We start from the raw sequence: 15,897 nt of genomic DNA, 5'->3' as shown, positions 1-15,897 counted from the left end.
GCATTTCTGGCCGTTGACAGCCTGCCAGCGCCTGCTTAAAATCACACAAGGAGAAACACTTGCATGAAGCCTGAGAGAGCATGAACGGCTTAAATCTAAATGTTCTAAAAGAGCTTGTTTTATTCGTGAATTTTAGACCTTGTTTTGTTGTCTCTGTTACCTCCAACAAGGGCAAAAGTTACCTAAGTGAGTCGGGGTACTTGTCAGGCAAGTAAGTAAACAACAGTGTTGTTCTAAAATTGCATTTAGTCGCTAATTTAAGACAGTAGAAAAACTTAACTATGCTAATATCTTATCGTACAGCACACAGTGTCAGCGTTTAGCACAATAACGATTATAAATTAGCCGCTAGCTAGCAGAACAGATGTGCCCTTGAAAGAAGTTGTTTTGCTTTTTAAAGCCAGTTCAAGTAGATTTAAATTAAAACTGCACACTTTGATGCTGACATCCTGAAATGATTGCTGTTGCTACTGATCACTTTTGAACGGGTTTGACCTCACATTATCTCATTGAAAAATATATTTAGGGAGAATGCTGTCTAAAATGTGTATATATATATATATATATATATATATATATATATATATATATATATATATATATATATATATATATATATATATGTAAAAAATACTAAAAAAAAAAAAGTGACCTGTTTATTTTTACATTTGCATGATGGATTGTTCTGTATTTTTTTTTAAAAATTTTTGCAGGATGCAAAAAAAAAAAACTGAAAACTTTTTTGAAAACCTTTTTCTTGTTCTTGTGGACTCAATCTCATTTAGATTTAGGTCTCGTCCCATCCCTAATAGTCAGTCAATTAGTTTTTAAGTTATCCTACTAAGGCTAAACTGCAGAGTTTATATCCAAACTGGGTGTTTGGAAAATGTATTTAAAAAACTCATCCAAAAACTCAGCTCGCTTCTTTCAACTACATTTTTCTGTAGATCCAAATAAAAGTACAAACGATATAAAGTCTGAATTTTGGCCACATGGGGCAGTGACGCGCCAGATCCGTAAAAAGATTCCACATGCCTTTATTGATTGAAACAAAAACACGTCTTCTTTTTTTCTTACTACACATAACTTAAAAGAAACTTAGACAGGTATAATCCAACGCCTTTTTTTTTTTTTAATCAAATAGTTTTTGCACCATTGTTCCGCATCCGCGTGTTGCCATTCAAATCAACGGCGTGGCAAATAATGAAGCAACCTTTATGAAACCCGGAGACACAGCGGCGGCCTGACATCAATCGCCCGTCGACTAACCTGCGGCAATGCCTTTCAACTTCCTCCTGAGGTGAATTCTTACACGATCCGCCCCGCAGCCATCCGCCTGCTCCTAATTGGGTCTCGGCAAGAAACGCCTTGGCTCTGGAGAGTGACACTTAACCCGCGTTCAATTTAAATTGACTTGATTTGAAGACATCCTGATATACATTTGAGTGATATAACCGTTATTTACGCACGTCTGATATTATATCTTGCCGATATTAAGGAAATAGGTTTTATTAAAGTATACTGATAGTGAATTCATTGGTCTGGCCTCAATGTGTTTTTTGAGGACTCAGGTAGGTTACACATAAAAGGAAAAAAATAATAGCCCACAATACAAAACCAATACAGCAAAGTCAATATTAGCGTTACAATTTAGTTAATTTTTGATAAGGCACAAACTTCATTCAATTATTTCCCCCTGCCCAGTTGAAATGGATCTTTGACGCCTATAGCCGTCACTGGCAGTGAATGAGTTAAATTCGTAAATGGAATCAAGTTTCAGTATTTTCACATGTTTCTAGGAATTCAGCGATAATGTTTGTCAGTTTTGATGCAATACCGAGTCATAACAAGACCAGTATCTCCAATATCCGAACGTTATATATTTTATTTATGATGTTATTTAATTATATACATGTATATTATATATAAGTAGTACTTGCTACACTATTTTGTTACTAGATGTTTTATATGTTTTTATGATTTTTAGCTAGCTAACTAAGCATGATAGATAGATAGACAGATAGACAGATAGACAGATAGATGTTTAGCTAGCTTTCTAGCTAGCTAGCTAAGCATGATAGATAGATGTTTAGCTAGCTTTCTAGCTAGCTAACTAAGCATGATAGATAGATGTTTAGCTAGCTTCTAGCTAGCTAGCTAAGCATGATAGATAGATAGATAGATAGATAGATAGATAGATAGATAGATAGATAGATAGATAGATAGATAGATAGATAGATAGATAGATAGATAGATAGATAGATAGATAGATAGATAGATAGATAGATTTTTCTAGAGAGATAGATAGATCTTTTTGTCCCTTTGAGGGCCACCATACTTTTCACAAGTCATTAATCAGCCGTAACATTTTACAATCTCACGTCTTGTAAATGTTAGCATCAAACACTCCTTTTTGGACCTCTGGGAGATTGCAAACACCGTAAATAGCAATTTACCTATTAGTCCTTAGTCTACACTGATTACTCAGGACATTTGCTTAGGCATTGATCAGAAAATAACATATCATTAACTCATTAAAATGTCAAGGGAAAAAAAAAGGCTCACAACAATGTGAATTTTGCATGCGCTAATGGCAGGCTAAGTACAAAAGGGCATGCGAAGAAAATTGGCGCACATTTTGACTTTTGCAAATCTTTCATAGGCGGCAATGAGCGCGCTATGACCTTGTTAAAGTGCGCAAAGTAATTACTCTCTTGGAGACGAGCTCCATCCCTGCGAGGTCGGTTTTATATATAAAAACTCCCAAGGCGTCTGAGGAGCTTCCGAAGGAGGGGAAACATCAGAAAAATCAGTGCCGAGCCGCTTGCACTTAACTAAACTGTGCTCATGTGACTTCATTAGCGTCTGTTCCAATCTCATTTCTGTTGATTACTTGGACCCGATTGTGTGTCGTACTTGACTTTACCTGAATATGCTGTGCTTGTAATTGTCTCACTTCCATTTTTCACATTGGGAAATTTCAGTAAATTTCAGATCTGTAAAAAAGTCTGGAAAACAAATGTCCTTTTTGGGTTTGAAGCTTCAAATATACAATTCTTAAAAGAGCAGTCGTGGTCTGTAAGAGAGTGTGAAGGGACAAGTGAAAGAAACGTTCTTATGGAGGGGGTACAGGAAGGGAGGCAAACACGATAATTTACGTCCGTGTTGAACTCGCTTATCCGTCAAGGTCGTCTCATTCTAGAAGCACAGATAGTTCTCATGTCCGTTAAATGAAAGGTTCTTTGTTCAGACAAAACAGTTGTTTACTGAACAAATTTGTGCTGAAGACGTATTTTCCGTTACAATCACTAAAACATACCGTATTTTCCGCACTATAAGGCGCACCGAAAAGCCTTATTTTTTTTCAAAAGCTGATGGTGCGCCTTATAATCAGGTGCGCCTTCTATATGGATCAATATTGTGATTGGGATCCGTGGATGGGGATTGAAGTGATAAAGTAAGCTTTACCTCTTTCTTTTTTGTGTTTACAGTTGAACAAGGTTGCTCATATTGACATTGAGTTAAGAGTTATTATTTCAGTTATTATTACTTTGAGTATTACTATATTGTGATTGAAAAAGTTTGAAAATATGTCATTAATTGAGGGTGCGCCTTATATATGGAAAAAGTTTTAAAATATATCAATAATTGAGGGTGCGCCTTATAATTCAGTGCGCCTTATATATGGAAAAAGTTTTCAAATATGTCATTAATTGAGGGTGCGCCTTATAGTCCGATGCGCCTTATAGTGCGGAAAATACGGTAGGTGTCAAACTTTAGTCCTCGAGGGCCGGTATCCCGCAGATTTTTTCGGTTTTCTCTCCTCATCACACCTGATTCAAATGATTAGCTCATTAGTAAGCTCTGCGGGAGCTTGAAAATGAATCTAATCAGGTGTGTTTAGGAGAGAAAACCGGAAAACCTGCAGGATACCGACCCTCGAGGACTGGAGTTTGACACCTGTGCTGACTAAAATGTGATAAAGTAAGCTTTACCTGTTTCTTTTGTGTGTTTACAGTTGAACATGGTTGCTCATATTGACATTGAGTTATGTTATTGAGTTTTTTGAGAATTATTACTTTAGTTATTATTGTTATTACTTTGAGTAATACTATATTGTGATTGAAAAAGTTTGAAAATATATCATTAATTGAGGGTGCGCCTTATATATGGAAAAAGTTTTAAAATATATCAATAATTGAGGGTGCGCCTTATAATTCAGTGCGCCTTATATATGGAAAAGGTTTTCAAATATGTCATTAATTGAGGGTGCGCCTTATAGTCCGATGCGCCTTATAGTGCGGAAAATACGGTAGGTGTCAAACTTTAGTCCTCGAGGGCCGGTATCCTGCAGGTTTTCCGGTTTTCTCTCCTCATCACACCTGATTCAAATGATTAGCTCATTAGTAAGCTCTGGAGTAGCTTGAAAATGATCCTAATCAGGTGTGTTTAGGAGAGAAAACCGGAAAACCTGCAGGATACCGACCCTCGAGGACTGGAGTTTGACACCTGTGCACTAAAATGTGCTTTTCCTGCTTATAGTCCAAAAAATACGGTAGGTAATAAACGGAGCACCTCGGGTATTGCGCTTCTATTCCCCCAATTTGTCTGATATTAAACAGTCGCCTTGTGGTGACATTTTTTTTTTTTTTTAAGACATTTAACTAATATAATGGAACACATGCGGCTTGACCAACTTTCAAGACACGGGTGTCTCTTCCAAACGGTCGTAAAGCGAAGTGACAGCTGGACTTCTTGTTGGAAATGTGCTTTTAATATTCTACATGTTGAAATATGACATTTCACTCCAGTGAATGACTTTCCAGTTGTTTCCCTCCCGGTGACAAAGAGGCGTTGGAGACGCTGGTGAGACGGAGCCACTCCATCACGCTCCACCTCATAACCCTCATCACCGACTGACACTTTGATTAATTAAAAAGCACACCGGTTCCATATGGCTGCCTGGCCGCCGCGCCGCTAAGAAGCTTCTTGTTCGAGAAGAAAGGCTGAACAAACACTTGAACCGAGACTAGAGAGCATTAGAGAAATTATCCGTCATGCTCGGATCAAAGAAAACGAAAGAGTCTTTGACGACGCCGGCTGCGCGAGAGACTTGAAGGCACAATAGAAAATTAACATGCATGCTATCAAGTGGCGGTTAAACGACTTTTAGTCGGATGTCAAGAAGCTGCGGAAACTTGAATGAGCGCAATAATCAAAGTCCTTTGTGGGCAAGGGCGTCGTCAAAGCTAGGTCGCGCTACGAAAATAACATTGTTACAAATCCGTGGCGAATGTTGACGTCAGACTTTGACATTTAGCGTTTCGGTAACCGGGGAAAACTTTTTAATGGACGGAAAGAAAAAGGATGAAGACGTGTATGAAGACATCGATTTTTGGTCTTTTTAGTATAAGTGATTCGTGAATCATTTGTCAAAAGTCAAGTGTTCTGATTCTAAAGCGGAGTAGAGGAAGTAGAAAACGAGTGACAGTTGGTTCAACAGGTGGCTGGACATGCACTTTTTATCCCGCTGAACACACCTGACGGCTTCACGGGAGACGGCAGACGGACGGACGGGTCACAACCTCTGGAAGTTTCGCCGTTCCGACCTTGCTCACTTCTGGGCTGTAATTAATTAAGCGGCAGGATTCCTGACTCGGGCCTCCAATCTGTTCCCATTACTTTTTGCTGTGTGTGAAACACACACACACACACACACACACACACGCACATATATATATATATATATATATATATATATATATATATATATATATATATATATATATATATATATATATATATATATACATATATATATATATATATACATATATATATATATATATATATATATATATATATATATATATATATATATATATATATATATACATATATATATATATATATATATATATACATATATATACATATATATATACATATATATATATATATATATGCCTTAAGAACAGATCAACAGAGTAAGTACATATACTTATATAACTTTAGAACTTAATTATAATATATATATATATATATATATATATATAATCCGAATTTCAGTGTAAGTCGGAACACCGTAAATAGATCACTCTGTACGTACTGTACTGTAAAGTATTGTACTGTAGTAAAATATAAAAGAGAGAACAGGCAAACGCAAACAAAATGGCGTATCACTGGAACTGAGGGACGTCATCTTCCTCGCCCGCAACCACTACACAGCGTGTTAATCCGCTGAGCGCTAGGAACTAGTTCACAATTGTTTACGTCTCACGGAATGATGCTTTATATTATTTTTTATATTTTTATTGGGCGTGTGTAGAAGCGCGTTTGTAACCTCAAAACATCATAAGTCTGGATCGTCGTGACCCAAGGACCCTCTGTCTACACACACACACACACACACACACACACACACACACACACGTATATATATATATATATATATATATATATATATATATATATATATATATATATATATATATATATATATATATATATTAGTGATTGTTGCCTCTGGCTGAGTGATGCTCAAAGATGTTTGATTGCAGCGTGGCGTCATCCACACTTGCACACACACGCAAAATCTGAGGTCAGCAGCCAGCAGGAGGTTGAAGTCTTAATGGCAAACATTCCTCTGCTGAAACTTCTTTCCATATGTTAGCCGTGCGACTGCATCACTTTTTTTTTTTCCAGATGAGAGCAGGAACAATAAAAGAGGGGGAGATTATAAAATTTATGAGGATTCATATGCCTTCCTTGATCCTCGCTGGATTACAGCCAAGAAAGAAGAAGAGTAAACTGGTAAATGGGGCCAATGTACCTTTTTTTTTGGTTTGTTTGTTTTTTTAAACAGGGTCTTAGTGTATATTTTACAGCTGCTGTATAAACAAGTAGAAAAATGGGTTTGATAGATGGACATTTTTTGGGTGCTGTCATGGTTAGATTTCATGGTACAATGAATTAATAGACAAATGGACATTCACGTGTCTGGAAGAAGAGAAAATTCACAAGATGGATTGATAAAGAGATGGATAGATTTTGAGATGAGCAGCTGGGCCGATAAAAGATTTTACTGATGGATGGAGAGACGGACGGTGTGGTTAAAGCAACGGTTCTCAAATGAATGGACTGAAGGCGGTTCTTGGGGTTTTAACAGGGTTTTTCTTTTTGCACACATGTGCACATCTATTATCATGCTTTTTAATGCAGTGATGGTAAAAATGCACTTGTATTTTCAAATTAAGAGCAAATTAATTGGAACTTGAGGCAACCCATTGCAAAATGTTTTATTGTGACCCCTTTGCAAAATATATGTCTCTTTATTGTATAAATAATCATCTTATTTGTAGTAAGCGTGTCTTGGGGGGGGGGGGGGGGGGGGGTGTTCTCGCTCCTAGGGGGGCTTGGCAAAATATAATTGAGAAGCATTGCCTTATCCTAATATTCAATAGAGGAAAGCACCTTAGATTGAATGTGTTTGGGATTAATTTAGTTAATGTCATGAAAATTTAAGGAAACTGCTCAGGATTTATATTTAAAAAATGAATTTTCCATGTCTTACTTTAAAAACATGTCATTGTTTTGATGTTTACATGATCTAGAACTTCCTTAACCCTTGAGCAGTAATTTGTCTAATCCTTTGACGCATACATCAAAGGCATTTCACATCAAATGGAAAGTACTAGGGAGCTGAAATTTCACCCAGATGTTGACATGTCAAGTTGAACATGGCACGACCGTTATCTCACTGCCAGGGGTCCGCCATCCTTTTGCACATAGATTGAGAACCACTTGGTTAAAGAACTGATCGATGTATCAAATAACAGATGGGCTTGCTGACGCATGGATGAAATATCAAAACAATCATCAGGCGTCATCTCAATGAGGCTTTCAAAGCGTGCATCGACGTGCCATCAAGAGTTAGTGACATCGGCGCCATTATTGTTCTCTCACATTGCAGCCGTTGATGATGCAAGCGGCAGCAAACCGCACACAGCTCTTGTGGTATTGACTCCACTTCTTTTGCTCATCGTTTTAAAGAAATTCATGACATTCAATACCAGGTGACAGTTGAATTCATTAAAAAGTAATCAGTGAATTAATTGTTTAAGTAATTGATTACTTTAGGTAATAAAAGTACTAAAGTAATAGATTATTTTAGCTAATTAAAGGCTCAGCTAATCAATGAGTTTAGGACCTAAACTATTAATACGTCAAGATTCAAGAGTTTTATTGTCATATGCATAGTAATACTACACAACAAAATTCCTATTCTGTTCACTTCCCCAAGCAGAGGACATTCCACAATCGAGCAAATAATAAAGTAGGTGATAAAACAAAAACAGGAAGAGCAATAAGGGCAATAATAATGAACCACGAATAAATGAATCGACTTACATTCTGAATATATTATGGAGTAGAAGAAACTGAATACATATGCAAAATATGATGTATTTAGCAGCTTTCCTGCACTGTGCTGGTTTAAAGTAAAGTGACTGGTTGTGAGGTAGATTAGTGCGTGATGGATTTGTTCAGGATCCGGATGGCCTGTGGGTAGAGGCTGTTTGCCAGTCTGGCAGTCCTGGCCCTCAGGCTCCTGTAGCATCTACCTGGTGGCAGCAGTTCAAACAGGTTGTGTTGTGGGTGAGTATTGTCCCTGATGATCATTTAGGGCCATTTTCACACACCCCTTTAGCCAAACACTTGGGAAAAAAAATTGAAAAATGATATAAATAAGTACCTGGGATTGAATGGATGGACTCTTTAAAAATAAATAAATAAACAACCAAATAAATAAATAAACAGTTGTTTAGTCCTGGCCTTCAGGCTCCTGTAGCATCTACCTGATGGCAGCAGTTCAAACAGGTTGTGTTGTGGGTGAGTATTGTCCCTGATGATCATTTAGGGCCATTTTCACACACCCCTTTAGCCAAACACTTGGGGAGAAAAATTGAAAAACGATATAAATAAGTACCTGGGATTGAATGGCTGGACTGTAAAATAAATAAACATGTTTTGGGGATTGAACGAATTAATCTATTGATGAACAGTTGGACGGATGATCTTAATGGATGCACAGATTAAATCCTAGTCAAATATCATTCCCCTCCCGTTTCATAGGTGGCAGTAGTGTGCTATTCTGCATAGTTCAATCTCAAACCCCCTGCAAATGCACAGTTTTTGTTTACACATGCTTGGGCCTCTACAAATCCTTCTCCGATCATAAAAACCAAATTGCATTTATCACTTTTCCTGGCAGAACTTTAAAAAAAAAAGTGTGTTTTAAGAGATACCCCGCAGGAAGCTGGTCCACAACCTGCACATTTCTTTATAAAAGCTTTTGGGATTTGTCATCAAGTGGAAGCAAAGACAAATAGACGAGAACGGTATAAGAGCCTTGGGCCTTTAATCAAAGAACACCTTGAACGTGTCCATCCTCCTTCCTTGCAGTCTGTTTATTTCCTGTCCCGCTTGAAGGGAGCTCAGCGGTGCGAAAGACAAACAGGAACGCTGGTGATTCCCTCTAGACAAACTGTGTGTGCTTATATGTGTGCATTTGTATGTGTTTACCCAGTAAGGTCATACTGCGTATGCTTCGTTGCCGGGTCAGTACTTGTTTGGTGTTTTCTTTTTTACCCTGTGTCAGTGTACAACATCGATAACTGTGCGCGTGTGTGCGGGGGGGTACGAGAGAGAGGTCAAAATGAAGCTGACAGATGGAGGCTGTGGCAAGGTCACGGCAGCGCATAGAGCTTGGACTTGACGGGTGGATGGATGGACCGACAGACGGACTAGAGTATGAATTGACTGATGGATGGAGGGACCGACCCTTTGAAAGGTCAGCGAGTGACAGACAGATGAACGGTGGACGGACCGATAATGTCTCGGATGCGTGGGTGAATGGATGGACGGGGAAAGGACAGCTTTATAAAATGATTGACGGATGAACCTACAGATACGTAGATACTGGATGGACAGACAAACGGCTAGACAACAAGAAGGATGGATGGATTGATGGATGGATGGAATATTGATATATGGAATATTGATTGGAATATGGATGATGGAATATAGATAGATGGAATATTTGATTGAAATATGGATAATGGATGGATGATTGGATGGATGGAATATTGGTGGATGGAATATTGATGGAAAGATGGATGGATGCATGGATGAATGGATGGATGGAATATTGGTGGATGGAATATTGATTGAAATATGGATGGATGGATGAATGGAAATATGGTTGGATGATGGAAGGATGGATGGAATATTTGAATGTTTGAATGAAATATTGATGGATGATAGAAGTATGGTTGGATGTAAATATGGATGGACTGTTGATGGATGTAAATATGGATGGAATATTGATGATGGATGGAATAATGATAGAAAGACTGATGGATGGATGGAATATTTGTGGATGGAATATTGATTGAAATATGGATGATGGATGGAATGTTTGGATGTTTGAATGAAATATTGATGGATTATAGAAGTATGGTTGGATGGAAACATGGATGGACTATTGATGGATGTAAATATGGATGGAACATTGATGATGGATGCAATAATGATAGAAAGATGGATGGATGGATGGATGGAATATTGATGGATTGAAATATAGATGGGGAAATATGGTTTGATGCATGGATGGATGGATGGATTGGGTGAATGGATGGATGGATGGATGCATGGATGGAAGGATGGATGGATGGATGGATGGATGGATGGATGGATGGATGGATAGATAGATAGATAGATGTTTAGCTAGCTTTCTAGATAGATGTTTAGCTAGCTTTCTAGATAGATGTTTAGCTAGCTTTCTAGATAGATGTTTAGCTAGCTTTCTAGATAGATAGATAGATAGATAGATAGATAGATAGATAGATAGAGTACAAATAACTCATGTGGATGACATGACAAAGGACTATAACATTTATGAGAACAATATAGAGAGCAACACAAACGTATGACAGGCACACACAACATGAACAGCGCGGCGTGACTTAAGTCACTCCTCACCCGACCATCTTGTACAAGACAATAACAACAAGAATCTGTCCTTCGGTCTACTTTATCTCTTAAGACAAGGAGAGAGGGATTGACCGCGTGCGTGTTTCTATCTGGCGCATGTGTGTGTGCTGCCTCCCGCAGGCTGTATCCATCACCTCTACACAGAAAAGCCTTGTCAGCATGATTTATTTGTGTTTTTGTCACTCGTGAGTGGAACTGAGACGCGCCGCAAGTTTGCGTGCGTGTCTTCCTCCGAGTGTGTGCGTCGCATTCCAAATGGTGCACAAATTACATTCGGGAAATGTTTGGGTGTCGTTTCGTCCGCGGCACTTAATCAGCGGAAAGTAAACACCCGCTTTGGCTTAGGTCACGTGGCGGTGACGTGACGGGCGTAATACACTCCGACTAATAACGCCGCACTGCGGAAAGCGCTGACGTGGGCTTGATTGGTGCCCTTTTGGACAGAAACAGCAAACGGGAGCGTTAATTGCTCTCGAGCTGCCGACCTTTAGTTGGCGAAGCGCTCGTCACGTCGCCCGGTGATGAATGATGCCGTTTAATTGCGTTATGTGTGAATATGGTGAGACCAATATGTGTGATTGTATTTGGTCTGGCATTCATCTTATGGAGTGAGTCTGGTCCACGCACCAGTCGTGTGTGCTGTCTGGCAAAGTTCACTTACAGTAATTCACACACTTTTTTTTGCCCAAAAATGATGGCCAAAAGTGTGGGTGTGTCCTAGCCACTTAAGCCGAGTTTTGACCCATGCAAATTGCATTTTTACTTACAATATTTACCGTGACGGGACGAGCGAGAGGACGGACGTCAGTTAGTGCCGGTTGCAGCTAAAAGCAGTAGATGACCTTGTTACGGCATTATTTTCAGGAAAAGAAGCAAGCAGGCTGAACCAAAGTTCGAGTCCATCCTTGTTCACGCACGGGAATTTTACTAAAACCGAGAGGTCGTCTCCAAACGTCTCCGGCTGATTCAATTGAGGGGGGAACCGGTTGGAGAACACAAAAAGAGATTCCTTTTGACTCGTTTATTAATTGCTGTCTTACATAATCGTAAACTTAATCTGAATCTGAAACACACTTAACTTTACCGCCAACAAATACTGTATATAACTTACTGATTTGAACACAAGAAAATATGAAGAATGTACAAATTTATTGAGTGAGTGAGATTTATTGAGTTTTGCAATAGTTTTTACATACTGTTGGCACGTCATATCCACGATAGCAGAAAATACCCAAACACTGACCCTAAAATAAGGAGGGGTCCTCTCTACACAGGTGCGTCTTATATTTGGGGAATTGCGGTATGTTTTTCAATGGGTAGACGTGATGGAATAGAATAGAATTTTGATTTGTTTTTTAGGCCATATCACCTAAAATGTCACATGATCTCGAAAATATGCCTCGTGCTGGGGTGTCAAATTCGTTTTAGCTTGCGGGCCGCATAGAGGAAAATCTATTCCCAAGAGGGCCGAACCAATAAAATCATGATACATATTTACATAACTTTAAAACAGCAACTTCAGATTTATTACTCTTTTTTAATGCTGTGGAAAATAGTACAAGCACAACATCATTATTAATCCTGACACATTAACATTACAGTTAATCATAAAACATTTCATGTTTTTCATTAATTGAAAAAATTCAGCTCATTTTTATACATGAAAAAAATTATGTTTTGGGCCAGATTAAACCCGTTCGAGAGCCAGGACAAGCCCACAGGCCGTACGTTTGACATCCTTGATGTAATTTGTAACAGATTCCTGTAGATGGTGCTGTTTTATGTTATTAATGTTGTTTTATCTTATCACTATTCCAAAAAAACAAATGTAACCCTCCAGTAGAACCTAAGTTTGTGACCTGTGAGTGTTTTTGTCAATTTCGGATAAATCCACGCACCTTCGGGTCATATTGACCCAGAGATATTTCCGCGGTTCCTGAGAAATGAGCAAAATCCACCGATTAAAACAAAATATTTGCTTCTGGTGATTATTCCGTTATTATTGGACATTATTGCCGTTCCTTCCAGACAAACCTGTGAGTGTTTTTGTCAGTTTTGGATAAACCCACGCACCTTCGGGTCATATTGACCCAGAGATATTTCCGCCGTTCCTGAGAAATGAGCAAAATCCACCGATTAAAACAATATATTTGATTCTGGTGATTATTCCGTCATTATTGGACATTATTGCTGTTCCTTCCAGACAAAAATAACAGAAAGGTTCAAGATCTCATTGAATTTATCGCAAGTGATAAGTGACACCTGAATGGATGTTCTTCGCCGCTATTAGTTCCGCTCCGGCGCATATTAAATAGTATTCTACTCAAACTAGTGAAGCTAGCTGGGCTTAGCCTCCTTCCTTGCATGCTAATGTTGTTTTGCAAACACAAGCGAGCAGAAAAAGATGTGACACACATTCAAATAGAATGTGCTCTTTACAGTCGCTGCGGGAACAATAAACTTGACTGCTGACTGCCGGTACAGCAGAAAAATCAGCAAAGCAAAAGTAAAGTCGACTAACTTCATCCTCGCTCCGTCAGAACGCGCAAGAATATATATTGATAAGCCGCAGCTGTATTGTTTATACGGAGGGAATGCGCCCGGGGTATCACAAAGGCGCCAGTCTCAGGCTTGTTTGCATATTGATGCTGAGCCGGCTGAGAGAAAGGCGGGAAATGGAGAATTCGGGCATTTGGGGCTCAAAGTCGGAGAAACCACGAGCTAGCATAACACTTGACGCTCATTTGGTGCTTGTGTTAATCGGGGGGGGGGGGGGGGGGGGGGGGGGGGGGTTCTCGTTTGACTCTTTGGAAGTTCCGCATAGGGCTGCACCATTATGATCGAAATAATCCCGATTATTTTGAAAATTAAAATGACGATTATTAGTCACGATTGTTCATTATGTTTGGTCAAGAATGTCTATTTATTGCCCTTCTTTTAAACAAGCAGTATATAAAGAAGACTCCAAGGCTTGATACTTACAAATAATAATGATAAACTAAAATAAAGACATGGCAAAAATTTGGCACACAGGGCAAAACAAGTAACTTAATTGCTTAGTAAAGGAATTTTTTTATTTTGATGTTTCATCTTTTGTAATGTTGTTTTTTTGACTGGGATTTTTTTGCTTTGTTTTTTATGTGTTTTTGCTTTTTGTGAATTTCGTTTATTTGTTTGCAATTTTTTGAGGGGAAGTTTTATCTTTTTAGGTTTTGTATTTTGTAGTTTTATTTGTTTTGTGATATTTTATTTTGTTTTTTTTATTTGTGATAGTGATTAATTTGCCTTTGTTTGATTTGTGTCTGTGACTTTAGATTTGATGTGTTTTTGTCCTTTGTTACATGTTTTTGTTTTTTTGGGTTTTGATTTTTAATTTGCTTTTGTTTTCCATGTGATGTATTTTATTTTCTGTTTGAGATTATTTTTTGTTTGTCTTTTCTTATTTTCATTTTTTCGTTTTTGTATTTTAAAATGTGTTTTCACTTTTTGTTTGTGATTTTTCTTGAGGGTTTGTTTGTGATTGTTGATTTTGCTCGTTTCATCCTATTGTAACATGTTTTTGTTTGTGATGAATTATTCTCTTTGTTTTTTGTGATTTTGCTCTTGAATGTCATCGTTTATTGTGTATTTTTATTTTTTTGGTTGACAATATTTTCTTTTACGTGTTTGATTTTTTTAAATTTTCTCTATTGTTATTGTTTTGCTGTACATTTTGCTACAATGCAACTACTTTTTATTTATTTATTTATTTATTTTTGCTCATTGGCACTCCGCAGCCACCGTAAGCTTCAATTTAAAAAAAAAAAACCCATAAGAAATTCAAGTCAAAACATTGCTATACAATAATCTGTTCTTTGCAGCCCCGCTATTCTAAGCACGATATTCTAATTCAGATTGCGTTTGTGGAATATGAATCAGGCAGCAGAATTTACCCGGGGAGGCATTTTGCTAATTGCTCTCGACTAAAAATGACATCACGGTTGCTCGGGGCTCCGGTTACAACCTTATTTGGGGCCCTGAAAAGAAATGAATTTTCATGAAGACGCACAAATAATTGAATAAAATAGAAAGCCTTTACCGGTACATGATACATGGTATAGAATGTTTGTGTTTTCAACGGAAAGCAATTTCAGTTTGGAGCTCATATGTTGGTAATCTAAATATAATAGAATCCAGGGCAGTTGAGGACAAAAAAATAAATCTCATTTCCTGCCATAAGAGCAAGCACCCAGATGATTTTGAATCACCACTCTGAGCTACTGCAGCTAATAGCATCTTTTTTTCTTTTTTTTTCTTGTCAGGACTCCCAGCATGGCTTTCAGCTTTGAGCCCACACGTTATTTACTGTTCATCGCTGACGTCTGACCCACTTTAATGGCTCTGTCTGAATCAGTCAGTCAGTCAGTCAGTCTAGAGCGAATAGCACCACTTTCATTTCTTAACTTGTCCAAAACCAGACAAATAAAGAAAAAAAAAAGCTTCACTATTTTCTCCTCTGACAGACACTTGTTTGTTGGCTTTTCCCATTTGAACAAAATGAGTGAGGGTTAGTCACACATATACACATGCACACAAACACACATACTTTTGTTCTCAAATGTAAACTGTAAAAAAAATCACTCAAAGTTCACATAAGATAAAAAAAAAATGGACACGGACACATCAATCATATATAGCACAGTAAAGTGATGCCTTGAGATCTTGTTTTATGACTTTTGTGGACACGCTCCTTTCTCAAATTATTAAAACAGTAAAACGCTAAAGCAGCTGTGTCCAAACTATGACCCAGGGGCCATTTGCAGCCCGCCGTCCCCATTTTAGCAGCCTGCGGCATGCTCTAAAATG

General features: G+C 38.1%; 1 protein-coding gene across 1 annotated transcript in view; it reads left to right on the top strand.

Moving 5' to 3' along the window:
• LOC148419921 (uncharacterized) overlaps positions 1–15,897 on the top strand; it is a 246,039-nt gene that overhangs the window by 218,247 nt on the left and 11,895 nt on the right. The window contains exon 5 of the mRNA XM_088422280.1: positions 6,706–6,813. Coding sequence (XP_088278406.1) covers positions 6,706–6,813 — 108 coding nt within the window. The remainder of the gene's footprint in view (positions 1–6,705; positions 6,814–15,897) is intronic.

The sequence above is a fragment of the Hippichthys cyanospilos genome, chromosome 8 (genome assembly GCF_059441005.1).
Source record: "Hippichthys cyanospilos isolate Australia breed blue-spotted pipefish chromosome 8, RoL_Hcya_1.0, whole genome shotgun sequence".
In the NCBI taxonomy this organism is placed as follows: Eukaryota; Metazoa; Chordata; class Actinopteri; order Syngnathiformes; family Syngnathidae; genus Hippichthys; species Hippichthys cyanospilos.
Note: the sequence above shows the minus strand (reverse complement) of the source record. Positions and strands in the feature narration are given on the sequence as shown.